Source organism: Enhydra lutris, unplaced genomic scaffold (assembly GCF_002288905.1).
Source record: "Enhydra lutris kenyoni isolate GAN:26980312 unplaced genomic scaffold, ASM228890v2 scaffoldscaffold20, whole genome shotgun sequence".
Lineage (NCBI taxonomy): Eukaryota > Metazoa > Chordata > Mammalia > Carnivora > Mustelidae > Enhydra > Enhydra lutris.
Genome location: NW_019154104.1, coordinates 186,786 through 206,042, shown reverse-complemented (window position 1 = coordinate 206,042; position 19,257 = coordinate 186,786). Strand labels below are relative to the sequence as shown.

The 19,257-nt window shown below is 33.9% G+C and overlaps 1 protein-coding gene across 1 annotated transcript in view; it reads right to left on the bottom strand.

Annotated features, from left to right (window-relative positions):
* LOC111148720 (gephyrin) overlaps positions 1-19,257 on the bottom strand; it is a 200,666-nt gene that overhangs the window by 133,458 nt on the left and 47,951 nt on the right. The window contains exon 4 of the mRNA XM_022505522.1: positions 4,236-4,278. Within this exon, the coding sequence (XP_022361230.1) occupies positions 4,236-4,278 (43 nt within the window). The remainder of the gene's footprint in view (positions 1-4,235; positions 4,279-19,257) is intronic.

Genomic DNA, 19,257 nt, shown 5'->3' with positions numbered 1-19,257 from the left:
GGGATTGCAGGTTGAATCAGCCAGTTGCCAATGACTTAGTCAGTCATGACAATGTAACACAGTCTCCATTAAAAACCCAAGAAGAACTTTTTGGCCCTTCTTTTAAGGAGAGCTTCCATGCTTGGAGAATCAGAATGCTTCCACATGCTGCTGAGCCAGGCCCCAAGCTCTAGAAGGGCAGAAGCTCCTTTGTTCCAGGCCCTGCCCTATGGTTTCTCTTCATCTGGCTGTTGATTTGTATCCTTTATCACAACTTTTAATAAACTGGTAAATGAAAGTGTTCCCTGAGTTCTGTAAGCCACCCTAGAAAATTAATAGAACCTAAGGAGGAGGTTACTGGAACTTCTAACCGGTAGCTGGTTGGTGAGAGGCAAAAGTAACAGCCTGGGGCTTGTGACTGGCATCTGAAGTGGACTATGGAAGGCAGTTTTGTAGGACTGAGTCCTTAACCTGTGGACTCTGATGCTATTTCTGAGTATATAGTATCAGAATTGAGTTGACTTCTTGGATATTCTGTTGGTGTCTGAGAATTACTTGGTGTTGTGTGTGGCGGGACACCCCCATCAAGTTTGAATTGGGGTGGGAACCCTAAAAGATCACAGAAAGAATAAACTCAGGTTTATTATCAACAGGTATTGATATCAATAGGTATCAACAGTTTTGATAATTTTTTGAGGAGCAAAAGGAAAGTTACCTCTTACTTAGAAAAACATTACCAAAGTTAACTCCTCCTTGGACAATTGTAGATGAATTCCAAGTTCTGAATTTTAGAAGTTAAGTGTATTCTTTTCTTTTTTTATTAACATATAATGTATTATTTGTTTCAGGGGCACAGGTCTATGATTCATCAGTCTCACACAATTCACAGCTCTCACCATAGCACACGCTCTCCCCAGTGTCCATCACCCAGCCACCCCATCCCTTCCACCCCCTTCTTTTCCTTTCTCTAGGATCTACTGATGTTTTGTTTTGACAGATTTCTATATATGCTAAAAAAGAAGTTGATTACAGGTATACTTTGTATTATTGCATTTCACTTTATAAAGCTTTGCAGATATTGTTTTTTTTTCTTTTTAACAAATTAAAAGCACCTCTGCCTCAAGTGAGTCTATTGGCACCATTTTTTCCAACAACATTTGCTCGCTTCATGTCTCTGTGTTATATTTTGGTAATTATTTCAAACTTTTTCATCATTATTTCATTTGTTATGGTGACCTGTGATCAGTGATTACAACTTGCTGAAAGCTCAGAGGATGGTTAGCAATTTAGCAATAAAGTACTTACTAGACTACAGTATAGTATAAATATAACTTTTGTATGCAATGGGAAACAAAAAATACATTTGATTCTCTTTATTGTGATATTAACTTTATTGTGGTAGTATGGGACCTAATCTACAATATCTCTGAAGTATGTTTGCGCAATTTTCTTTACCTAGGCTACATACTGGAAATGTTTTCCTTGAGAATAGGTAATTCAGTAAATAAACTAAAAAATGATTAAAGTATAAGGGACGGGACAGGCATACAAGAAGAATTAGTTATAGTTACCTTGCCTAGAGGGAATTCAGAGAACATGTCACAGAGAAGCTCACACTTGAACTGAGTCTTGAAGGATAACTAAGAATTTTCTAGCTCAACATCACTCATCATGACAGAAATACAAATCAAAACTACTATTGAGATATCACTTCACACCTGATGGAATGGCTAAAATGAACAACACAAGAAACAACAGGGAGGATATGGAGAAAGGGGAACCCTCTTTGACTGTTGGTGGGAATACAAACTGGTGGAGCCACTCCAGAAAAGAGCATGGAGGTTCCTCAAAAAGTTAAAAATAGAACCACCTTATGATCCAGCAATTACCTTACTAGGTATTTAATCAAAAGATACAAAAATACTGATTCAAAGGGACACATGCTCCACGATGTTTATAGCAACATTATCTATAATAGCCAAATTATGGAAAGAGCCTAAATAGCCATTGACTGATGAATGGATAAAGAAGATGTGGTGAACACACACAGACACACACACACACACACACACACACACACACACACACAGAGGAATATTATTCAGCCATCAAAAAGAATGAAATCTTGCCTTTGCAATGATATGGATGTAGCTAGAGTGTATTATGCTAAGTGAAACAAGTCAGTCAGAGAAAGACAATTATCATATGATCTCACACAGATGATCACAGGGGAAGGAGGGAGACAAACCATAAGAAATTCCTAAGTAGAGAAAGCAAACTGAAGGTTGATGGAGAGCAGTTTGGTGGGGGTACAGCTTAAATGAGTGATGGGTATTAAGGAGGGCACTTGTGATGAGCACTGGGTGTTATACATAAGTGATGAAGCACCAAATTCTTTTCCTGAAACCAATATTACCCCATATGGTAACTAACTAGAATTTAAATAAGAACTTGAAACAAATATGCAGACAAATAAAGACAGTATATGTATATATACGGGTATAAAATAGAGATGCATAGAACAAAAGGTCTGTGGCAACAAAGACCAAATTTATATTTAGTCTCTATATTTCTGTATTATTTGGCTCTTCTACAGGATTTGCTTATGCATCATTATAAGATAAAACATGTTTGAAAAGAAAAAAAAAAACAGTTTTCTAGGAAAACAAGGGGAATGGATAATTTATGCATAGGGGAAAGGGTCCAAAAGAATAGAGGCAGAACACAGCACTGACAGAATGAGGAACTGTTAATAGGATCTACAGGACTGCAACATTACTAGTTCATAGTAAAGGAAGAAACTAAGGGTGATTAAAGTGACTAAATAAGCAATAAAATATTGAAGTAAAGAAGTTCAGAGGTAGAACAGCTCATGGTGATAAAAGAATCCTGGGTGTGCCTAGGGGCACGTGTATGAGTTACTAAAGTGGTGTTGAGATGAAAGATCTTTTTTTTTTTTTTTTAAAGATTTTATTTATTTATTTGACAGAGAGAGATCACAAGTAGACAGAGAGGCAGGCAGAGAGAGAGAGAGAGAGAGAGAGAGAGAGAGAAGCAGGCTCCCCACTGAGCAGAGAGCCCGATGCGGGACTCGATCCCAGGACCCTGAGATCATGACCCGAGCCGAAGGCAGCGGCTTAACCCACTGAGCCACCCAGGCGCCCCGAGATGAAAGATCTTAAACTTATAGAGCGGTTATGATGTTAGATGGGCTCTCTACATGGATCTAAATGACTACATAGATCTAAATGATGAAATGACTATTTCATCATAAGAAAACATGATCAGGAAAATCTGGACAACTGTAATTTCCATCCGAAGTGGTTAAAAGTCTATACGCCAGTAAGAACACAACTGAAATGAAAGACCATTCTAATAACACAAAGATCCACGATAAAGGTGTAAGAGCATTCAAAGAAATCTGTTGTCAGTAAGAAATTATTTTTGTTCCTATCATCATAATCACTATCAATGATCCACTATCATCTCAGGGTCAAAAACAAATGGAAATCATACAGCAATCATCACAAAATGTCATTTCAAAATTTCACCCAAGGGTTTCAAGCTAACATAACAGATTCACAACACAGAAATAGGAAAAATTTACAGTAAAGAAAATAAAACACAAATTTTTATCTATTTGAAGTTTTCCAATAACTTTTGTGATTGTTAAGGAAAAGCTATTTATATTTCCTTTTTATAGGATAGAAAAATGAGTAATACACAAAGTTAGATGACTTCAAGTTAATGTTATCAGTGATCAAACAAAAAAAAATTAAGGTTTCTTTATCCTTAGTTCATGGAGCTATGTTCTAAAACATGCTGCTTAAGAAGGTAGGATCTTTTAAGAATTCATTTACAAAATGATTATGACTCCTCTCAGGAGTCACTTTTTTTTAAGTTAGATTCTTATAGTAGATTTATATAATTATTTTCAGTTAAGTCTATTTTCAAATAATTTTTGGCAGTGGGGCAGTTAAAGAGGGTTCTCACTGTAGAATCATTGAGGGACTCATTACTACCCTAATGAGAAGTGCTATCAAAATTCTGTTGTCAGTTTCCAGGAACAACTGGAATGAGGGAAATATTCACTAATATATTGATACTAATATCAAAGGAGGTGAAAGCCTTTTATATTCTTTATATAAACTGTCCCCAATTGCTCTTTGTTGTTTCACCAAAATATTTTAGCTCTTCTTCCTATTGAACTATACACTCTTAATTCAGTAGTCCATCTGAAATGTTGACATACTTACTGGCTCTGAGAATGTTCTCCTTGCTGCTGCACCTGGACTGGACCTGCAGAGAGAGCATAAACTCAGTAATTTAGGGCTCAGAACACAGATAGCCAGATATGTATGCATACTTAATGGGCAAGCTCCTGAGGTTTAGAAGCAAAGGCTTAATATATCTCAGATATCATAACAACTTAGTAAAAATATATTACATTTGTTCCATATTTTTAAAAAATTTTTTTCTTACTGTAAAGGAAGAGCAGACTTCTAGAAAAAAATTGGGGTACAACATTAAAAATGGGACAGAAGCAAAACCAAAGGCAACTTTTTACTGATGTGCATCGAAATTAGTATATGGAAAAAATAAGTTACCACATATTCAGCTATGAATACAGACCCTTAATCTTAAGGCACTATGATAGCTCTTGACTAGACTAATAATGCAGCTCAAATAATAAAGTTATAATAAAATACCCATTGTAGTGATTTTTAATTATATATGTTGATAAGGGGAAAACAGAGAAATCCTCATATACAATATTTATGTGATTCCAATGACCTTTGTTATTTACTAATTAAAATAATAACAAATTAAAATGTAACCAATTAAAATAATTGGTTATTAAAATAATTGGTTATAAATAAAATATGGGCTATGAAAGATGACTTTGTTGGAAAATAAAATTGAGTTCATTTATTTACCAGTTCTCAGGTGTTTATATAGAGTTTATCAATCAGAAACCCTTATGCTTTGTTTATAGTTTAGGTCAAAGCAGAACATTCTTTTAAATGTTATAAGTGTTGAATTCAAGAGCCATGTTGTATGGCACTAACATTTGTTAATATCAGAGAAAATTGTACTTAAACTGCACACCTCTTCTTCCCACTCCACAGCAGCTTGCCCCAAATGGATATATATACACAACAAATTAATTTCTATTGCTTAACACAAGCTACTATTGTAATGAAACAACTTATGAAAGGAATGTTGCAACTTAGGGTGGGTTATGGTTGTCCTTCCCTGAAAAGAACAATTGTTAATGTTTAAAGAAACAAAAACAATAAAAAAATCACACAAACATACACACAAGAAACACACACACACACACACACACACACACCAAAAAAAAAAAAGGGAAAAAAGGGGAAAAATAATTCCAGATGTTATAGTTATTCTCTTTTGGCCCAGATTATTTAGTTTTAAATATACTAGAATGAAGAAGCTAATCTGAAAGATAATATTATATTCTTTCACTCAGAAGTTTTATTGAAAAACAATTCTGGGCCAAATGAGAAAGGAAATTAATGATTATTTGAAACAAAAATACAGGGAGGAAGACACGAGAGTGAGAAAAAGAAAAAGAAGAAAGAGAAGTTTGGGGAAGTAAGTCTAGACAATAGAAAAGAAAGTTTGGGCTTATAGAAGGGGACACTATGAATATACAAAATGTTCTGCTATTTCTTATTGAAAATTCATACTAAGAGGGTAAGGATCACTAATGAACTTGCTGCAAAATAAACAAGCAAGTTTTCATACCATGGAATGAAAATAGGTGTAACTAGACCACTACAGCCTTAAAGGAGAAAAGAAACAAACACTCATAGACAAATTAATAGACAAGCTTAATAAAGAGATAAACTACATTTTAAAAAGCAGTATAAGGAACACAAGAGAAAGCTAATAGAATAAGAAAAATCTGGGAGAGAGAAGGAAAAAAAAGGGGAAAATGCTGAAAGACAAAAACAGAGTTCAAAGAAGTCAAATGAAGTCAAGAAAGTCTTCAACAAGATGTAGAAACAGAAGGAGCCCAAACCCATAGCGCAAAGCAATGTTTGCGAATGGAAAGCAGCTCCTTTGATCAGTAATAGTTACTCTTAAGTCGTAGCCTCTATTCCTCCAGAGTTCATCTTTAAGCCCTTCCAATCTAGAGTGGAGCTAGTGTGTGGATAGAAACAAGAGATTTATAATGAACAGAGCAGTTCAGATGAGTAGTTCAAATTGTCTCATCAAATGTTTCAACAGATTTATATCACAACTAAATGGAAATGGTGGTGAAAAACTAGCTAGCATTACCAAAAAAAAAGTCAAACCAAACCAAAACAGCAATTTAAAAAACCCTGTCTTAGGTGGCTTAAAAATTAAAAAAAAAAAAAAAAAAAAATTGGTTCATAGCATGAATTCAATAATCAAACCCAAAATCTTGCTTTGTGGTACCTGAGTTTAGAATTATATATTTCATGGTTTTGGAAGATAAATTTGAATGATAAAAAACAATTCAGTTTCCTGAACAAATTGCCAATAGCAGTATAACCAGTATTTTCTCATTTATATTACATTGGCTATTTGTTCCAGATTTGAGGGAAATCACTTAAATGATTTCATGAACTTCTTTACTTTAGTGACCTTGAGTATATATTAAAAAAACTGAGGAAAATAATTTTAAAATATAATATGCACTTTATAAATATAATATGCATTTAAAATATATATGCACAAGCAGATCCCCTCTCTCATGTACCATGAAACTGGTCTCTATAATATTTACCTAATTTTACAAAATCCCGATATGAAGATTTTACCTAACTCACAATGTAATGGGATTTACTTGAAAGAATAAAGTCAAGAAACAATTACTGTTCTTGTTCTCACACATGGGGACTAGAAAGAAGGTAACAGAGGTCTGTCCCAAGTTTTACAGTTTACTGTTTTTTGTTTTTTTTTTAATCTAACCCTGGCTTTTTAGTCAATGAAAAAAAAAAAAAAAACAAAGGGAAGTCTGAAAAACGAAATGAAACTGAGATTTTGGCCTAATACCAAATTTGTTTAAAATTAAAATTAAAATTAAAATGATTAAAAATGAAAGATATGGTACTGGATTATCTATTACTTTATTTTATTGGATTATGTTATTTTACTATAGTTAACATCTAACTTTATGGTGTTAACAATACCCCTTTCAGCTGGAATTAAACTAAAATCATGTGTAGAAACAGCATTATTATATTACAGTCAATGGAGGAAATGAAAAACACAAGAGACTTACTGAAGACATAGATATTCATTTACTAATCAAGACTGCTTTCAGACATCAAATAATTCATTTAATTCATTTCAACATGTGTTTACATGTGTAATATAATTTTTGCTGAGGATCACATTGTCCGGTAAGAAATCTTAAGCCATGAAACAGAAAACAAAAGAGGGGAGAGCATGTAATAAATGGTAAGGAAAAAAGTGAAAATGCTTTAAACAAAGCTGAGAAAATTTTAACAAACAACCACAATCTTTAGATACAGTTAGAGAAGTGACTTACCTTATGCTTAGGTCATAACAAGAATAGCACAGTGTTTAAAGTCAGCTCTTCATTATGGGAGGTACAATTGAAAGCCATAGGTTATAATAACATGAACTGCTACACAGAAATGAAGACTTTTTCAGCCCAACATGAAAAGCTAACTCTTACGGGAGAACATTTCTACTGATGTTTAATGCAGCATGAAGAACAACTGAGGGTGTAAACATCAAAACACATGAATCTCACACCAGTAAGAGAGACAGTCCAATCTCTCAGGAACACAGAAGATTTAATCTGTGACTATAATCTGTGACACATAAGGGAAGGCACATCACTCTAACACTGAAAGATGCATGCATAATGTATAACCATCCACTGACAACTCTCCCCACCCCCTCCCACTTGTACACACACAAATCCATTAAGATACAGGGAAAAAATGTAGTGCCAAGCTGTTATGAAGAAAGCAGGACACACGGAAGCACAGCAGTGGTCATGTGATTTGAGAGGTGTTCTTCCCTTAAACCATCCCATCACCATGCTTATTTTAAAGAAGCCAGGAAAAGACCCCCTTCAATGCTGCAGTAGCTACGAGCCCCCAGCTTGAAGCTAATGTGTGGAATTTTGATCACCGTTCCCTGCGATGTCAGGGGCTCTCCAGTGGAAGCCAGATGTATAACACCAGTTAGTGGGGTACAAAGTGTGAATAACAAACATCCTTTCCCTTCTGCCTTTTGCAGAAGTGAGGGAAGAGAGAAACAAATAAAATAAAGCCCATGTTAAGAATAGGTTCATAACAATATAAAGATGTATAAATATTAAAATGGAGATTACATTTAATTACAGGTTAACACAACTCAGGTTTCATAAAAACTGCCTCTATTTTGCTGCTCACCAGGATAATTTGTATTATTTCTCCTTGCAAATATTAGGAATAAATCTATACAATATGGTTCATACTGAATAATTCTCAGCAGTTGGGTCAGATAGGGTCAAACAGGAACAAAGGAAGTCATCTTTGATGGACATTAAGAAAGCCCTCTCCTATTTTTAGCACGATGGTACTGGTCAGCAGTCACATTAGAAATTAAGCTTCTGTATATATGCTTACTAATTTGAGAAATTCTATGGCAATGGTTTGGAAAGGAAATTTAATCTTAATGCTACATTTAAAAAAAGAAACAACAAAGAAGACTACCTATTTAGAAATTGTTACTAAGTTTCCTATATACTCTTCTCTACTGTCAATAAAACTTATTTTAACATGAGCTGTTCCAGCTCATTAGAAAAAAATTTCAAATTTGCTTTCCTATTATTCATGATGGTAGTTGACTTCATCTATTTTATCTTTTGGTTTATGTGTGGCATGCAATTTAGCTAGATTTTTAATTTTTTAAAGATTTTTATATTACGATTTTCTCTCCCTCATCCTATTCTTAGTAGGCCAGAATATCTTGACATTTCCTTTAGCATATCTTTATTATTCTAGGCTCTAGGTGCTCCTTTAATCTCAGTTCCTCATGGGAAAAATAAAGATTGTTAAAGGGCTCGAGGGAGAAAAGACATGTATCAGAGATTTTAAGCTATAAAGGTAGAAAGAAATGTCAGTTGTGATCATGCTATGATCAGTGGAGGCACTGACAATTGTAAAATAACTGTAATCACACACTCTCATTGTGACTTCATTACTTCATTGTAACTTCCACATTAGCTCAGAATGTAAGCAAATTCTTCTTTTTGACCCAAAGAAAGAAAGAAAATCCATGTATAGTTATTTGTTTTTCAAGACAGATTGACCAAAACTTTTTAGAAATGTCATAGCCATATGGCCATATATACTGGTAGGAATGCAGGCCACATAATCTAAAGCATGTAGGGAAGTCTGAACTAGCTCCTATAGAACTTTCCTTTTACTCTTGAGAAAGCTATTTTAGATCTTAGACAAGCTGTTTCATCTGTCTGGTACCCTTTGCTTATTTTCTGATTCAAATACTACTTGTCTTTTAAGATCCAGCTTACACCGTACCAGTTGCAAAAACTATTCCCAAAGTTCCTCAATCAGAAATAATTTCTTCTTTCCCTGAACTTGTAATATCTTTATTGAAATACAATTTACCTACTACAAAAGTCACCCATCTTAAGAATATAGTTTGGTGACTTTTAATAAATTCACATGGGTGCACAACCATCACCATAATCGAGTTTTAGGTAATTCTTAAATTCTTAAAACCTCTTATCTGAACTTCTATTATAAGAGTTATCACAGTTACTAATGTTCCAATTGTTGATAAGGGTCTCAAAATATACTATAGGTTCTTGGAGGGAAAAGATCTGACTTTAATTCTCTTTACATTCCCTACTATGTTAAATATAGTTCTTTGTACAGAGTAAACATTTGCTAATTCTGAATGTTTATTTTATAGTAATCATGGTTTTTTTCATCTCAGATTAAAATTTATTTTTTATAGTATAAGTTTGATCATAGCCACTCCTGTACTATCTTAAAAATGATTTTTACTTATCTGGGTGGGCCAATATTAAGAAATGTAATATTAAAACCATGTGGATTATAGCTAAGACATAACTGAGCTCCCCACAGAATGATCTTAAGAATCTGGAAAATACCTTCCTATTTATATTACTTAAGGTTAATCAAATGGTGACATTTGGAATCCAATAAAGGTTATTCTACACTCTAGATTTCAGGTCAGGTTCAGCAGATTCCTTATTTTCTAAGAGAACAAGATATTCTTTATCTCACATGGTCATGTCACTAGGATGATACAGATGATAGAGATTTCTGATGTAGCGTGGCTCTTTTGACTTTAATTTTTCTACCCCATTAAACTTATTTAAGAGTAATTCGTCTCTGAAAGAACAAACTTCTTGGAATACCATTTACTCATCAAAATAAAACTCAAGAGGATAGAGAAAAAGGACCTCTTTGGCATTTACTTAGATTACTTGCCTCTTTAGCCTACCCAGAAACAGAAGAAAGGTTTGATTTAAACAACAGTAAGCCAACAACTCTACAATCTCAGACTTTTAAATTCTATTTCTTTATCTTCTCAATTCTTATGTGAAAAATGAAGAATAGTTTAGAAAAGCTCTTTCCCATAGTTCCATTCATTCATCACCTTATCTGGATAAATTACGGTACGTGTATTTGGCTCATCTGAGCATAATAACAATTCATTTGTGTTTAATCGGATTTATGTTATCACAACACATATTTAACTGAGGAACTCAGAGTTTTGATTTATTTGTGATATGAAAGGCAGCATGATAAAAAGAACGTCCTTTGGAGTCCAGTGGTATGGTTTCTGATATTGGTTTATCCTTTTCTTAGCTGTGTGACCTTAGACATAACATTTAACATCTTGGAGTTTTAATTTCCTTATCCATAAAATGGGAAAAATTAAGTAGGATACTGTATGTGTAAGTGAAAACTATTGAAAAAGAGCAATACAAATCTAAGTCATTATTATTATCCTTATTTAGATTTTTAGTCACCTACATTTACTTAGGGAGAATCTGAGGTACAATGAGAACAAAGAATTGGCTCCAGATCATGCCATGAGTCAGTGACAAATGACAGACTATAACTGCCAATTTCTAGACTAAAACTTCAGGAAAAGGCTGAGTTAAAGTCTGAAGTTATCTCTGTAAGGATTAATCTAACACTGTGTTGTATGATTTTAGTCAAGCTATCTCAATTCTATGGGACTTGATTCCCTCATTTGTAAAATGATAATGTTTCCACGGGCCTCAACTGGAGATGATGGAGCCCTTGAAAGAACTCGTGGATAAAAGTCAGGGGTCCATTCACTGGAATGGAGAAAAAAATTAAAAATTTTATATTTGCCAATCTAAGTAAATTTTTATTAGTTTCTTTCATTATGAGCTTAGGTGACAAACCACATTAAAATGACAGAATCTATGCTTCAGATTATTATGGATATCTTAAAATACTCTTAATATTCACCAAGATTTCAAAATATAGTAGTCTAATGAGTTGTTGCTAGATTTAGTTATTTAATGCATTTTAAAAGAGGCATTATTATCACACAATTTTTCATAGATACTTTGATAATGATTTGAAATTTAGTTTTCTTTGTAATCCCACATATTTCATTTTATATACTTAAAAATAGTTACCTGAAAAGAAGTCTGTAGGCTTTGCCAGATTCCCAAATGGCTCCATAGGAGAAAAGTGTTTAAAAAACTCTGAAATAGACAATTTCCAAGCTTCCTTTTGTCTCTAGGATTTTGTTGCTCAAGAAATCTTTCCTACCTCCATCTGCTGCCTTTTATCAAACCATATATAAAAGAAGATCTTTTTTTGAGAAAATTATATAAAATTGGTCATGAAACTAACCAATTGCCCATTTAATAGACCATCTAAGAAACAAAAAAGAATACGATTATCAAAAAGTTGTAAGATCTCAGGCTTATAAAAAAATTTCTGCTTCACTTGCTCTTTTCCCATTGGTTTAGATATTTAATTAAATGGAATAATCATTAAAAGTCGTCACATTTAAAACTCTAACAAAAGTTGAACTTACACACACACACACACACACACACACACACACATATTAGTTATATCCATAACTAATGATTTTTTGAACTCTTAGACACGTGTTGATCACAGATAAGAGCAGCAATGCTATTATCTATGCATAACGTAAGCCTTTTCAGGTGCACAAACAATATTTATAAGCAGTACAATTTTACAATCTTTTCCAGATAACTATTTGTGAAGTTTCCCCACTAATACATGAATTATTATTGCCTTAAATTCCACTGAGCTTTCTTAATTTCTAGGCAATTGTGAAAAATTCTTCTTTTCCAGTATTGACTTTCTAAAGAAGTTGGAACTATAGCAGGTTACACAGCAGATAAAGTGAATTATAATGAATACTGAAAATCAAAAGCCTATTTGTGCTGCTTTATAGGTAACTTGTTGAGCTCCTCAAAGAGAATGCTATGATACGTAGAACATAAAGAACAAAACTGGTTATCACCATGACTCAAAGGGATACAAATTTGAGTATCAATGGTGAGTATTCTTAATATATTATCCATAAAGCTTTAATTCTAAATTGAGTCATTCTTTTTTTTTTTTTTTTTGAAGATTTTATTTATTTATTTGACAGACAGAGATCACAAGAAGGCAGAGAGGCAGGCAGAGAGAGAGGGGAAGCAGGCTCCCCGCTGAGCAGAGAGCCTGATTCGGGGCTTAATCCCAGGACCCTGGGATCATGATCTGAGCTGAAGGCAGAGGCTTTAACCCACTGAGCCACCCAGGCGCCCCTAAATTGAGTCATTCTTAATGATTTCTAGAAAATGTGTAAATCCCAGGCTGGTCTTCCTTTGGTACCAACATTTAGTTGTTCGTTCTGAAAATTTTGATGATGATCATGATAAATATGAGAAATATATATTACCTAATTATATAAACATAACAAAGCTGAATAAATAGTTTTTGACTGGTAGGGATTTCAGATTATTCTTGACACCATTTTCCATTCTTTAGATGAATATTTAGCTACTTTACAGAATAACTTATCTTCAGTCTAGAGAAGAGAAAGCAGGGGTTATTACTGGGTTATTCAGTAAACCTGTAATGAAACAGCTCTCCTGACTTTCAAATTCTTTTCTCTGTACACCAGTAAATGACCCTATCTTTCTAACTTACCAGTAGCAATCACTGCATTCCTAATCTGTCCTTGAATTTTCATTGCTTTTTTGTTCTTGACTATTTCTCTTAGTAATAAGAACCACTTCAACAGGCATATGGAGCGAAGGAAAACTGGTACGAAAGGCAGTTTGGGGAGTAGCACTCCAGAACCAGACTGCCTGGATTTGAATCTTGGCTCTACCATTATTAGCTGCGTAACACTGGGTAAGTTATAATCTCTTTAAGGTATGTTTTCTTATGAATAAAATGAGAATAACAGAAATACCTATTTCATAGGGCTGTTATGAGGTAAGTGAGATAATATGTGTGAAATGTTTGATTCAGAAGAGTATCTGGCCCAGAGTGAATGGTATATGAGCATTAGCTATTACTATGTTTGTTGTTACTCTTGTTTGGATGATACTCTGGATCTGTAACACAGAATGCTAACTTATTTCTTCTGTAATTTTGACAGCTCTAGTAAGTAAGATCAGGTAACATTAGGTAAGCATTTGAATAGAAAGTTAAAAACCCTAAGTTATAAACTAGAGCCTAAAAGACGGTTATAGTCAATAATATAAAACACTGAATTATTGAGCATTTGCAATAAGTATCATTTCCTAATACTTCTGGAAGAAAGTCACATTGGATTTCATTAAACAAGGTTTTAAGATACTGAGTTTTTAACTAGATTTAATATTCTTTTTGGTTTTCATTTAAGGGTAGCAGAATATGCTACAGGCAACAAAAACTCTTCCTTTCTTCTCTTCTGGGTTCTTTGGCTGGTCTAATAATTAAACTGGCATAAGACAGATTAAAAAGAGAAAAAAAAATTAATTTTGTACATACAGGGGCCCCAGAGATATAAGGCTCAATGACCAAAGCATTCAGCTTTTATATCTTTTAGACAAAGAAACAAGAAATAAATCAAAGAGAGAAAGTTAATTATATGGTTTTACTTATTTGTGGAACATAAGGAATAGCATGGAGGACATTAGGAGAAGGGAAAAATGAAAGGGGAGAAATCAGAATGGGAGATGAACCATGAGACACAATGGACTCTGGAAAAAAAAACCTGAGGGTTTTAGAAGGGGGTGGGGTGGGGGGATGGATGAGCCTGGTGATGGGTATTAAGGAGGGCATGGATTGCATGGAGCACTGGGTGTTATATGCAAACAGTGAATCATAGAACACTACATCAAAAACTAACGATGTACTGTATGGTAACTAACATAACACAATAAATAAGTAAATATAAATAAAACTACCTTATTCATTAAAAAAAAAGAAACAATAAATCTGGGGGAAGAATTGATAAGACAAAGAAGTGTGGGCTAGAGGGAGTAAATTAGTGAAGAAATAAGATTTGTGAATGTAGTCTTCTGAGCTAAAATCTCTGTCTCTGGTAGTATGGATGCCTTTTCCTCTTCTGGTACAGGGAGGGTACCTTTCACAGGGAGACTTATTTCCTGCTTTCTGGGGAGTGTCCTTCTTCAATTGGCTGTTTTCTTTCTCTCTTTTATTTTCTGACTTCTTTCTTTCCTTTTTTAAAATGTTACATTAGCCATCGTACAGTACATCATTAATTTTTGATGTAGTGTTCCATGATTCACTCTTTGTGTATAATACCCACTGCTCCATGCAATCTGTGCCCTCCTTAATACCCAATACCAGGCTAATCTATCCCACCTACACCCCTCCCCTCCCAAACTTTCAGTTTGTTTCTCTGAGTCCATAGTCTTTCATGGTTCGTCTCCAACTCTGATCCCCCCTTCATTTTTCCCTTCCTTCTCCTAATGCCCTCCATGCTATTCCTTATTTTCCACAAATAAGTGAAACCATATGATAAATGACCTTCTCTGCTTGACTTATTTCACTTAGCATAAGCTACTCCAGTGCCATCTATGTTGTTGTAAAAGTTGGGTATTCATCCTTTCTGATGGCTGAGTAATATTCCATTGTATATATGGACTACATCTATCTGTCTGTTGAAGGGCAACTCAGCTCTATAAAGAACTTCTCAAACTCAACACCCCAAAAACATAATCAAATAAAAAAAAATGGGCAGAAGACATGAACAGACACTTCTCAAAAGACATACAAATGGCTAACAGACACATGAAAAAATGTTCATCATTAGCCATCAGTGAAATTCAAATCAAAACCACACTGAGATACCACCTTACACCAGTTAGAATGGCAAAAATTGACAAAACAAGAAACAACAAATGTTGGAGAGGTTGTGGAGGAAGGGGAACCCTCTTACACTGTTGGTAGGTATGCAAATTGGTGAAGCCACTTTGGAAAACAGTGTGGAGGTTCCTCAAAAAATTAAAAATAGAGCTACCCTATGACCCAGCAATTGCACTACTGGGTATTTACCCTAAAGATACAGATGGAGTGAAAAGAAGGAACATCTGTACCCCAATGTTCATAGCAGCAATGTCCACAATAGCCAAATTGTGGAACTGTTTCTTAAGAACTTTAACTGAAAATAATCAATATGTCGTATTTTGGGGGTGGCACATAAAGGGAGTACAATACATCACCCCAAAATATGCCTTTTTAGCATAAAGCTTATTTGAGTTGATTATTTTGAGAAATAGCAGACATAGAAGTTCTGAAAACAGAGTGGAAGTTACCCTTTGGTAAAGAAAAATTATATTTATAAAAGAAATCTCCATTTAAAAAAAAATTATTGAGGAGGGCACGTCATGTGATGAGCACTGCATGTTATACTTAACTAATGAATCACTGACCACTGCATCAAGGACTAATTATGTACTATACAAAGGCTAACTGAACATAATTAAAAAAAAAGTTGCTAATTGCTCAAGAAAAAAAAAAAAAAAGAAATTTCCACTTATAAGGGTGTCTCCCTCTCTCTGTACCTAGAAAAGGATGATCTAAATCACAAGAGAATGTTACCAATGGAAAAGGCATGGATTAAATCTGTATTACAAACCTCACTCTTCTCTTACTGTGGTTTTTCTGGTAACCTCCCCATAGCTGGCCTCTCTCCTTCCACTTTATTTTGTCTTTAGCTAAACATGGTATTTAAGCTGGTGGTTCAGGCTATCTTGGGTGGTTACTCCCAAATAATACATGAAGTATACATGTTAATAAACTTCTTTTTATTAACTTTTTCTTTGTTTTTCTCTTGTTAATCTATCTTTTGTTATAGAAGTTCTCAGCCAAGAACTCAGAAAAGTAGATGGAAAATTGTTTTCCTTCCTTACACAGTTCTTCCCTGTACATTCTTAAATGTCATGTCATATCACTTTTTTATTCATTAAAAAAAAAACAACAACCCCAAACTCCTGCTTCTACTGAGTATAATACACCATGTAAGAGTGTGGCTACATAGTTTTCCTTTCTAAATCAAAGGATGCTATACTGCAGTTTTTCTTTTTCCAAATGCCTAGCTAGCATTCATAAGGCACATGGAAAATGTATAAAGGCAAAGATATTTCTACATTACATTAGTAAAGTAGCAATGATTTAGAAAATGTTTAGGGCATTCCCCCAAGGACTAGAGATAAGAGTTAAATTGTCTAAAGCCTTATATTGCAACCCTGTGTGGGATATAGTATGTTAACCAAGCAAGCCTCTTATGATCTAACCAAGTAAAGAGTTTATAAATATAGTTTGATATTATTAGACTCTTCTTTACATTGTGTATGTCCTTTCCATTTTCTCTGAATTCTCAAATTTTGCATGTCTGGGCTAAATCATATGGAAAAGCAGCAAATCCATTGCCATTAAAATTGAACTTTTAGCTTGTTAAGAAGACATAACTGTGTTAAAATTTTTTTTTTTAAATTTTATACACATTTGTCAGGGAGAGAGAGGGCCCGAGAGCACACAAGCAGGGACACTGGCAGGCAGAGGGAGGAGCAGGCTCCCTGCTGGGTAAGGGACCTGATGAAGGACTTGAGCCCAGGACCCTGGGATCACAACCCCAGCAAAGGCAGATGGTTAACTGAGTGAGCCGCCTAATCATCTCTAAAGTTAATTTTTTTAAAAAAGGTAAATTCATGACTTTTGTACAAATACAAAATGAATATAGGTCAAAGATTTTACCTACGTGTTAATAAGAGGATCAGAAAAATGTTTCACTTGGTTCAAAAAAGAATTAAAAAAAACTCCACACACATGGGCCATCAGGAATGTTGAAATGAACTTTCAGATTAATTGAACAAAAATCAGTTGCATCTCCAAATAGACACAATATGCATTTCTATGGATTGGGGTCATTTGCATTACTATTCACATACTACAATTTAGTGTTGTACAATAGCTCAGACAATGAAAAGGGAGATGACCCAGAAGGGTGATCTAGACAAGACAGCCAAAAATCATTTGTCTATTCCAAAGTTCTTTCATAATTTTACCTGAGAACTCTATGGCCTGGGAGTACCTATTAACAGAATTTGTCTGTTAATTGAATTCTGGTTTATTTTTGAGAGTTTGTCCCCTAGTGCATACCTTTGGTTTCTAAGATTGTATGAAATACCAACTATAGTCACTTTTAAATGGACTGCAGTTTGTATTTTGACTAGAATATTAAAGTAGTTTACCACATTAGAAATGGAATATATTTATATGAAATATTCATTATATCTTTAAAAAATTTGACTTAAAATATAATTTCCAAGGTTTAATACACAAAAAATCTTTGTAGTTTCTTTTACCCAAATCTAGTGAAAACTCAGTTTGAATATGAACTTTATTTTGTCATGATTCAGTCATGAAAAGTTCCTAAAGGAAAGAGAATAACTTATTAACGTCAAAGAAATGCAATACAATGTAAAAATTATATAAGTATATTGACCATGGATTACTATGTAATTAAGCTAAAATACAGTATGTATATTTTCTGAGTGAAGCTCTCTTTTAGATTTTTTTAATAGAAAAAGCAAAATAATCATGTGTAAGAAAAAGCCAGAAGAAGAAGGGATATTCTTTCTTAGAACATTGTTAAATTTAGGTTTATCAGTAGTCTGAGTTGCTTCAGCCCACTTTACCTTGTAAAATTTGTATTTTCTCTATATACATTACTGGTTCTATTCCCTCATACTAGTGTAGGCTCATATTTATATAACTCATTTGCAAGATGATGAGGATAGGTAAGATAATTTTAGATGTATGCAAATTTTTATTTCAACATAAGCTTGATAGCTGTAGGTCCAAGAACATATGCTAATTTGATATGCTAAAGCTAGAGACTTGTACATGCAATGAATCCTTCTTTAAGCAGACAAAAAACAGCTACATGATCTTGGCTAAATTACTTTAACTTTTTAAGCATTAGTTTCCACATGTACAAGAATCAGGATAATGATAACATACATTTACTGAAAAAATACTTCTTGAGCATATACCCAATGCCAGGCTTAGACGTAGGTACAGGGGTTAAAACCTAAATAAGATTGACAGGGAGCTTGCTACCATGAAGTTTACATTCTAATAGGAGTAGACAGATAATAAGCACTTAAGCTAATATGTAAATAAGATAGTTTCAGCTAGCAATAAATGTTTATAAAGAAAATAAAAGATAGTAATGAGATAAAAAGTGATTAGCAATAGGGTATAATTATTTTAGATAGAGTGGACAAGGAAGACTTCTCTGAATACGTATCATTTGAGTTAAGACCTGAGACACCTAGAGGAAGATAGATGAGAACTTTCCTGACTGAGGTAATAGCTAGTAGTATGCAAAGGCTCATGCTTTGTTGAGTTTCCATTTTATAGGACTGTTCTGAAAATTAAATAAACTAATGCAGGTAGACACTTGGTCTATGACTGACATTTAATGTCTGATGACAATAACAGAGGTGAGAATGATAATAATAAAGAAGAGAATGATAATGGCTATGATGATTACAATACCAACGATCAAAAGTCAAGTATTGCAACTACCTTCCTCAATCCTTAGTTTGGAAACTGTCTGCAACCTCTTTCAGACCAAAGAAGAATGTTGTAATTTGTCAGAAGAGCCAAAGATTGGTAATAAAAAGAGACATAGTAGGTGTTCAGACTGAAGTTTCCAGCTAAGTAGGAC